The 9,834-nt window shown below is 42.3% G+C and overlaps 1 protein-coding gene across 1 annotated transcript; it reads left to right on the forward strand.

The window, feature by feature from the left end:
- Positions 1 to 1,253: 1,253 nt before the first annotated feature.
- On the forward strand, positions 1,254 to 5,985 carry krt8 (keratin 8). The gene is made up of 9 exons (XM_016233174.1): positions 1,254 to 1,778; positions 2,938 to 3,146; positions 3,737 to 3,797; positions 3,887 to 3,982; positions 4,083 to 4,247; positions 4,350 to 4,475; positions 4,566 to 4,786; positions 4,903 to 4,946; positions 5,111 to 5,985. Exons 1-9 carry the CDS (start codon positions 1,383 to 1,385, stop codon positions 5,416 to 5,418), a joined length of 1,626 nt encoding a protein of 541 aa, XP_016088660.1. The 5' UTR covers positions 1,254 to 1,382; the 3' UTR covers positions 5,419 to 5,985.
- Positions 5,986 to 9,834: the final 3,849 nt, after the last annotated feature.

Genomic DNA, 9,834 nt, shown 5'->3' on the forward strand with positions numbered 1-9,834 from the left:
ATGTAACAGCACATGCCACGCCTGATGACCCAACCGTAGAAACACCAGGTGATGAAATCAGAGTGGTCAATGGAAAGGACTGTGCTGGAGGAACAGGTCAAGGCAGATACCGTTTTGTTTGAGCAGATACTGTAATGCTTAGAGAATTAACAAAAATTCCAATGCATTGGTGTGGTCATCAAGAAGCATCTTGAATATGCAATGGCTAAAACAGATACAGTGCAAATCTTTAAAACGTGCCATTTTAAACCCATTACATCTCTTGTACTTTAACAAACCAAAACTGAAAAAAAGGCCTAAACTTGTCTAATAGCTTTTCCAAAACTCAAGCTTAATACAGAGCCTTCATCACATTTAAGCCATGTTTTAAAACACAAGCCTCTGGTTATTTAACTATAAACCCTGAAAGACCATAAACCTGGTTAACTTTAGGAGGTCTCTGGATTCCAGAGGGCTTCAGGACCTTAGGGATAGATTTTATAACCTGATGAGTTTTGCCTGCCGTAACCTGAGAAACTGTTGGTAGCCTCCATGATGTAAGACAGTTTCAACTAGGTTTGCTTATAGTCCTGTCTGTCAAGTTATGATTTGCAAAGTATTACAGTATATAACATACTTAATTTCCACCATGTTTAGCTCAACTGTACAGAGTGTTTGAGTTACCATATAATATTTGTATGGATTTAAATGTTACATCACTGGAGATAATGCTAAAGCATAGCTGGACATCACATGCTCCACTTTGTGTAGCTTCCAGTGCTCAGAGATAAAGCATGTCAGCTGTCAGAGGTTTAAAGTGAAATTTAACACCTTCCAGATGTCTTATTTGTATAGGCAAATCCATAGTTGCATGCTATTTCAGTGTGACACACTGACTTGTAAATTATGTTGCAGCATTAGAGTACTTTAGTTCCAGTGTTTAATATTATTGACATATTATGTTCACACTCTGTATTTTGGCTTTTATCGAAGTGATCCATTCTTTGACAGAACAAATAATATATAGGCTATCAACCAGAATTATCCAAAGAAAAGGGGAAACTACAGAAGCCATTTTATTGTTTCAACCATTAACATTTCCAGAAAAATATTTGTTTCTACTCACTGAATTGCTAAAACATCCATGTACTGGTTACGCTAGGAATTTAGGGATACAAGTGCTGAATTTCAACCACACCCACCTTCTACACCTAAGCACCGGCCAATCAAAACCTTCTTTTGGCTCCTCCCACTCAGCAGCACATATAGTAGGAGGCAGAGTCTGCTGTTCTCTATCTGCTCGAGTTTCTCCAGCACAGCAGACAAGGCTCCTATCTGCTGCTCTCGCTCCCCCTGCTCCAGGTCATTCTCTACCAGCACAAGACAGAATACACATCAGCAGGATGTCGTTCACCAAGAAAACAAGCTACACTGTGAAGTCCTCTTCCTCTGGATCTGTCCCACGCAGCTTCAGCAGTATGTCCTATTCCGGCCCCAGCGCCAGCCGGCAGAGCTACAGTGTGCGCAGCTCCTATGGAGGTGCCAACCGTGGCATGGGAGCTGGAATGGGAGGTGGTAGCTTCATCAGCAGCTCTTCAGCCTACGGCCTTGGCATGGGAATGGGCATGGGCATGGGCATGGGTACCGGTGTCGTAGCACCCATCCAAGCGGTCACCGTCAACAAGAGCCTCCTGGCACCTCTGAACCTGGAGATCGACCCCAACATCCAGGTTGTCCGCACCCAGGAGAAAGATCAAATCAAGACCCTCAACAACCGTTTCGCTTCCTTCATTGATAAGGTGGGTTTAAAGCTTCTTTCTTTGCAGTTTTATTAGTCAAAGAGTTTCCAGGTATGAGTCAAACTAAAGGTCGTAATAACCCAGAAAAATGCCCCAAGACTGCATTTTCTTGCTTAAAACATCTCTAGAAGTTAATCTAGTGTGGTACAGAGAATATATGTGGGATTGGATACGTTCTCATCAAAGAGAAAGAAGCTAGACTTATGGAAAGTGGAGAAAAGGGTGTGTACATGGTCAGACTGTGAGGGTTTTTCATTTGAATGGGATGCCCCGAGGCTCTTCTGAAGCCCTTGTGGAGAGGCCACACCCAAATAAGGACATTGAAATCTTTTATCTGCATATCAACATTGTTAAATTTTTACAAACTATTACATTTCCAAACAAAAATTATCCATATTAGAAGAAAAGACAGTCACATTCCTACTTAGTTAATATTTAATTTGAAGAACTGGGGTCATGTTCTGGATAGGTTATGTAACAGCGTTCAACAAGAGGAGGAAATATTCTGCCACACTTTTAAGCCTTTGAGTCGTTGTGCCCTTCCTCTTAACTATAATAGTCTACTTTGCATTACATTATTTGATTAAAACACACTGTTTTGAATGAGAAAGCTGATTAGTAAAGTCAGCTGGCTCAGTGACACCTTTACTGTAATCTAATTGTGTGTGCAATGTTCACCTTGAGCTGTTAAAAGTCTTATCACTGAATTATTTGCTCTCCGCCCACCATTTACACACTCTTTTAAGAGACTCCAGCAGATCTGGTCTCTTCCTGCCGTCCCTTGAATATTAACTGCATAGATAGTCCCATCTCCAAAAAGTAAATTCCACAGGATAAACACAGCTCTAGTCACCCTTCCTGATGTCCTACTGTAATATGCGTTACAATTTCCAAGGGCATAAAGCATTACAAACTGAAAACATGTGCATTTCTCGTTATTTAAGGAAAACAGTGCTTTCCTTTGTGAAGATTGTGAACCACAAGCAATATGTTGGCATATGGTCTCACTTCTGTGAGCTGGCGCAGAACCATGATTCCAAAATGACTTTGCAGCTTCGGTCTGGGGGCGTTGCTCTCTGAAGCTGCACTTACTGCCAAGTATGGTTTTCATTTGTGCCTCGATTGAGACAAAACCTCTATTCTAATCTTGCCAATGTAGGTACGTTTCCTGGAGCAGCAAAACAAGATGCTGGAGACAAAATGGAGCCTCCTTCAGAACCAGACAGCCACACGCTCCAACATCGACGCCATGTTCGAGGCCTATATCACCAACCTGCGCAGACAGCTCGACAGCCTTGGCAATGACAAAATGAAGCTGGAGGCTGACCTGCACAACATGCAAGGCCTTGTTGAGGACTTCAAAAACAAGTACAATGGCTTTCACAAAATCCTCATTTTAATTTGGTCTGGGGGATGGGCAGTGCCCAAATATTGTCAAAGGAGGCTTTTGTGGTGCACTTAAGTGTTCCCAGAATAAATGAGGCTCTATAAATTCAAACTGAGGGAAAACATGTTTTAAAGGTCTTATTGGAGTAAACTCAATTCATTATCCAACATGGCTTATGTAACTGATACAGAAACTGCATGGTTGCTCTAGTCACTCCCTGATATACCCATTGTCCAACCTTTTTGAAATTTGAATTATATTATAAGCATTTCAGTGATATACATATCCCATGGGAAAAAAAAATTCTGTGCCTCAATTAAATGAGCGTCAGCATGAGTCAGATAGATTACAGCTATTGAACAAACATCTACGCAGCATATTTCATGGATCTCTAAACCATTTCCAATGGCCCAATTAAGGCTAAGACCCATGGGAGACACAGAACTGAATCCAGAAAAACCTGATAAGCATTTCTCACTAAAAAAAGATGGAGCATTGCTGCCCCCTAGTGTACAAAAACCATTTATAAACAATGAGTTTAACCAATGTCATTTTCTTTACTTCTCTTCAGGTATGAGGATGAGATCAACAAGCGCACAGAGTGTGAGAACGAGTTTGTGCTCATCAAGAAGGTTCGTAGATTGTCTTTTACTACTCATGACTACTCATAAACGCTTACTTTAATCTTAAATGATGATTGAAATATGTTTGCTTATCGTAGGATGTCGATGAGGCCTATATGAATAAGGTTGAGCTGGAGGCCAAACTGGAAAGCCTCACTGACGAGATCAACTTCCTCAGGCAGATCTTTGAGGAGGTAAATTACAGCTAGAGATTCCTACCAAACATACAGTTTATTCACTTATGACAAAACGCATTTTGATAATGCGTCGTGATCTCTCGTTGTGAACTTGTAGGAGATCCGTGAGCTGCAGTCTCAGATCAAGGACACCTCAGTCGTTGTGGAGATGGACAACAGCAGGAATCTCGATATGGACGCCATCGTCGCTGAGGTCCGCGCTCAGTACGAAGACATCGCTAACCGAAGCCGCGCTGAGGCTGAGATGTGGTACAAGTCCAAGGTGTGTAATGAGTATCATCCAAACTGCAAGTCTTTATTATCTAGTTGTTCATTGAGTTGAGTGAGATATTAAATCGTACACATCATATGTTCTGTTTCCCAGTACGAGGAGATGCAGACATCTGCAAACAAATACGGTGATGACCTTAGATCAACAAAGACAGAGATCGCTGATCTTACCCGCATGATTCAGAGACTGCAGTCCGAGATCGATGCTGTGAAAGGACAGGTATGCAACAAAGTAGAATGTACAAGTGTGTTTTGTAAGGTAACAGACATTAGGACTAAAACGAAGCAAAAATATTTCTCGTTTCAATAGCGCGCCAATCTGGAGAACCAGATCGCAGAGGCAGAGGAACGTGGAGAGTTGGCCGTGAGAGATGCCAAGGGCCGCATTAAGGACCTGGAAGATGCCCTGCAGAGAGCCAAGCAGGACATGGCCCGCCAGATTAGAGAATATCAGGACCTGATGAACGTCAAACTCGCCCTGGACATTGAGATCGCCACATACAGGAAGCTCCTGGAGGGAGAGGAGGACAGGTGAGTCAATGAAATGCATGCTTGCTGTGAGACCTAGTACTCTAATTTTGAGATGAAGTTCAGATTTCTCATTCTGCACAGGAGTCTCATTACTTCTTGTTCACTCTTTCCAACAGACTAGCAACTGGAATCAAGGCCATCAATATCTCAAAACAGAGCAGTAAGTTTGACTCTTTATTACAGAGAACCCCACTGAATAGCCTAGCATGGGATGCTCTTGTATCATGGACATTTCGTGCTGATGTTTTCAGGGTTCTTTCTTCACATGACTATATAAAATGCAGGAGATTCTGATCTAACTTCTTCATGTTTCTGTCCCGATAGCGAGTTATAGCGCTTATCCCCTGGAAAGTGCAAGCAGTGGCTACAGCAGCCACTCCGGTTATTCCAGCGGTTACGGTGGCGGCTACGGTGGCGGCTACAGCTCTGGTGGCGGCTACAGCTCTGGTGGCGGCTACAGCTCTGCTGGCGGCTACAGCTCTGGTGGTGGCTACAGCTCTGGTGGTGGCTACAGCTCTGGCAGCGGCTACGGTGACACCGTCTCTCAGACCAAGAAGAGCGTTGTGATCAAGATGATTGAGACCAAGGATGGCAAAGTTGTGTCTGAGTCCTCTGAGGTCGTCCAAGATTAAGCGAGTCCCCTTCCCCAATTCTGTCCTCTAAACCTCACGCCTCTTATGCATTCCTGACCTTCCCTCTCAAGAGTTATGACTGCGGCAGGTCCAAGGCACTAGACAGTTATGCAGTCATAAACCAGGTTGTAAAGCAATAAACCATTCACACTGACCAAAAAATTCCAGAGGGACCAAATACTCTCACTGCTCTTGTCGTGCCTTAATCCACATCACTAAAAACTCACACCCTCAGGCCACTGCACAACAATACTGTCTTCAGATCTTACCTTGCACAACATGGCCACATGTGTAGGCTGGACAATCCTCGATGTGCCACTAACATGAGCTAGCCATTTAGCTAAATTGCTCAACATGCTAAGAAACTGATTTCCACATTAACTATGAAGGGATATGTTTGCGTTTGTGCTAAATTACTAGCATGTTAGTGGTAGATCCATGTGGTTTGCCTATTTAGTAGAGACTGTCATTTCATTGTACTCTGGTAATTAAGAGAGACGTTGCCCATTGTGTATCCTGTTTTCTGAGGTGCTGTTTTTGCTACCAAAATAAAGTGTTTACCTAAAATTTGTCTTTGTGGTTTTTTTTTCGTGTTAACTAACTAGCCTCTCTACAAAACCCACAACCTGCAAAAACATGTCAGAAAGCTAAGGGCTCTCGGTTTGATAGGGTTAGCAACTTAGCATGGTTCAGCAGATTACTCTACACCATCGAGACAAAATATTTCTGAAATAATTTTAACAAGCAGTCAACACCATTCTGAATAAGTAAAATGTTTGTGGTTTTCTGGGGTAAAAAATGCTTACAACAACTCATAAGTATTTACATTGTCTTCTGCTGGATGAGGGTTCCTGTTTTAAAAGAAACTGAATCGATTCCCAATGCATTCCTGACCACTAGAGGTTAATGGTGGAACTGCATGGTGCTGGTGAATTGAAATGTATAATATTTAAAATAAAATGAATAAACAAAACAAGCAAAAATATAACCTTTTTATGTCATCTTATACAAGATGTGTTATTCAGTATATTTATTGGAAGGTTAGTTAGCCTACTTGTGTAAAGTACAATCATACTCATAATCATAGTGGTTCAACTGGCAACAAATGTGGGGAAACCCTGGACAACTGTGTCTGTGCCACCCATTTTTTCAGTTAGTTCAGCAATGTCTCCTCTTACTCATGCTTGCTTTTGACTTTGTGCTGTCTGACTCAAATAATGACTTGCTATTACAGTATATTTCCAGGAAAGGAGATAGGCCTACATTTTGGCAAGAGGGCATCTGATTAAAATGTCTAAAGTAAAAAAGAATTCAGTTGTTAAATTTGGAAATCTTTTAAAAATTGTCTATCAAAGATTCTGCCACTAAAATAAGACTCACATTAAATTTGCTTATTTTTCGAACAGTGTAATAAACTTTGAGAATCCTTATTATATGTACAGTATGTATGTATGTGTGTGTGTGTGTATGTGTGTGAATATATATCTATATATATATTTATTTATTTATGAATATATGCCTATATATACAGTGACATGCAAAAGTTTGGGAACCCCTTGCAGAATCTGTGAAAATGTGAATGATTTTAACAAAATAAGAGAGATCATACAAAATGTCTGTTATTTTTTATTTAGTACTTTCCTGAGTAAGATATTTTACATAAAAGATGTTTACATTTAGTCCACAAGACAAAAAAATTGCTGAAATTATTAAAATAACCCTATTCAAAAGTTTGGGAAATTTTTCCCAATTTTTCTTATTTTGCTGAAATATATATTTTTTCCCATTTAGTACTGCCCTTTGGAAGCAACAGAAGATACTTGCATGTTTTCCAGAAGACAAATTAATTACAATTTACCTTGATCTTCAAATTCAAAAAGTTTTCACCCCCCCGGCTCTTAATGCATCGTGTTTCCTTCTGGAGCATCAGTGAATGTTTGAACCTTTTTTAATAGTTGTGTTTGAGTCCCTCATATTCAAAAGTTTGGGAAATTTTTCCCAATTTTTCTTATTTTGCTGAAATATATATTTTTTCCCATTTAGTACTGCCCTTTGGAAGCAACAGAAGATACTTGCATGTTTTCCAGAAGACAAATTAATTACAATTTACCTTGATCTTCAAATTCAAAAAGTTTTCACCCCCCCGGCTCTTAATGCATCGTGTTTCCTTCTGGAGCATCAGTGAATGTTTGAACCTTTTTTAATAGTTGTGTTTGAGTCCCTCAATTGTCCTCAGTGTGAAAAGATGGATCTCAAAATCATACAGTCACTGCTGGAAAGGGTTCAAATATGCAAAAGATGCTGGAAAACTGAAGAATCTGCAGGACACAGAGGATTTTTCTGAGGAACAGTGCTTGCGGCCATTGTAAGTCCGCAAGACCGAAAGTGCACATGAAGTGTTCCATTTGGGACAGGGCCATGGCAACAAGTGATGGGGAGTCGACTCCAAAAGAGTCGATTCATCTAGTCTGAATAGCCTGTAGGAGTTGACTCTGGTGAAGAAATCGACTGTCGTTGTTGACTTCATTGTTGTGTCCAATATGACTCGTTCATTCAGTCATCCATATATAATGCGTGGCAGTTGAGATCACAATCATCAAAGAGTGAATTAAATAAAATGAGGAATTCCGTCCTCACCCAATAAAATGAGGAATTCAGATGAAACTAAGTTTTGGGAAGCCCTGAAGCTTTCATTTCAACTGTATCATAAAAGGGTTCATTACTCAAATATTTTGTGGACATCTGGTGGTTAAAAGGATGATATGTTTTAAAAGGATGCATATGTTTAAAATAGACAGATCACATATTGTATTTATGAATGTATTTAATGTTTATTATTGAATGTATTTAACTTAGTGCCAATTATAATCACTAAAACAATTACTAATCTATTTCCTTAAAATAATAGGCATTAAATACATTGCTTATGAAGAATCAGAAAAAAATTACCGCATCAAGGTGTGTTGAACTGCAAACCAGATGTACCTGTTTATTTATTTTCCAATAAATAAATAAATAAGTAATTTGTCATCCAACTGCCGTGGTACACGCTTCCCAATCTCCGAGTCTAGCCCAGTGAGGGCTCCTGATCCCCCGTTGAGCCCAGGAAGGGCTCCAGATCCCCAGTTGAGCCCAGGAAGGGCTCCAGATCCCCAGTTGAGCCCAGGAAGGGCTCCTGATCCCCAGTTGAGCCCAGGAAGGGCTCCGGATCCCCAGTTGAGCCCAGGAAGGGCTCCTGATCCCCCGTTGAGCCCAGGAAGGGCTCCGGATCCCCAGTTGAGCCCAGGAAGGGCTCCAGATCCCCAGTTGAGCCCAGGAAGGGCTCCAGATCCCCAGTTGAGCCCAGGAAGGGCTCCAGATCCCCAGTTGAGCCCAGGAAGGGCTCCAGATCCCCAGTTGAGCCCAGGAAGGGCTCCAGATCCCCAGTTGAGCCCAGGAAGGGCTCCAGATCCCCAGTTGAGCCCAGGAAGGGCTCCAGATCCCCAGTTGAGCCCAGGAAGGGCTCCTGATCCCCAGTTGAGCCCAGGAAGGGCTCCGGATCCCCAGTTAAGCCCAGGGAGGGCTCCGAATCCCCAGTTAAGCCCAGGGAGGGCTCCAGTCCCCTGTTATGGCCCACGGAGTGCCTCGGAGCCCGTAAGCGTCCCCAAGTATTTTTTTGGGGGGTGGGGGGGTAGTAGGGCTCCAGCCGTAGAGGCCGGGGCGGGGCTGGGGCCGCGGCCTTGGAGGCTGCTTTGCCTTGGCCTCCTGAACTACCTGCTCCACCATGGCCTCCTGGGCTGCCAGATCCACCATGGGTCCCGGAACGGGCGTTGCCCTGGAGGCCTTTAGTCCATTTACCCTGTTCCTAGAGGCCTCCAGAGCATCCACCCCCCTCCCCGTTGGATGTTATACGGCGCGGGACACACTTTCCAGGAAGTGGGAGTCATGTCAGACTTTGTTCCGTGTTTTGGGTGTGTTTTGCTCCCCATGTGCCCTCCTTGCCCATATTTGGTTAGTTTCCGGTTCCTGTCCTGATTATGTTGATTTAATTCCAGGTGTTCCCCGTTTATTTCCATTGATCCCAGGTATGTCTCGTCATCGCCTCATCTTGTCATGTGTTTGAACAGTGTTCCCTGTTTTTAGTTCAGCGTCCAGTATTGTTTATGTCTTCATGTTCTACATGTGTTTTCTGTGTTTCCCTTATGTTATTAAAAGCCTCTGGATTGATGTACTCCTCACCTCCCTCTGTTTCTTGCTCCGCACTCCACGCAGTAGTGCAACCGTGACATAGATAGCATGATGTCTATTTTAGGACCATTTAGAAAAATTCACCCAAAAAGTTGTTTTTATATAAAAATTTGTCTAGATTTAAGGATATTATACATTTGATAAAGCAATAAGCCCCAAGAAGCCGTAGTTTACAGTGAATTTATAACA

Source organism: Sinocyclocheilus grahami, unplaced genomic scaffold (genome assembly GCF_001515645.1).
Source record: "Sinocyclocheilus grahami isolate Dianchi unplaced genomic scaffold, SAMN03320097.WGS_v1.1 scaffold426.1, whole genome shotgun sequence".
NCBI classification, from domain to species: Eukaryota; Metazoa; Chordata; class Actinopteri; order Cypriniformes; family Cyprinidae; genus Sinocyclocheilus; species Sinocyclocheilus grahami.

Coding starts and splice junctions, on each gene's coding strand:
- krt8 (XM_016233174.1), top strand. CDS start 1,383: ATGTCGTTCACCAAGAAAACAAGCTACACTGTGAAGTCCTCTTCCTCT. Junction 3,983..4,082: donor TCAGGCAGATCTTTGAGGAG/GTAAATTACAGC, acceptor GTGAACTTGTAG/GAGATCCGTGAGCTGCAGTC. Junction 4,787..4,902: donor CTGGAGGGAGAGGAGGACAG/GTGAGTCAATGA, acceptor TCTTTCCAACAG/ACTAGCAACTGGAATCAAGG.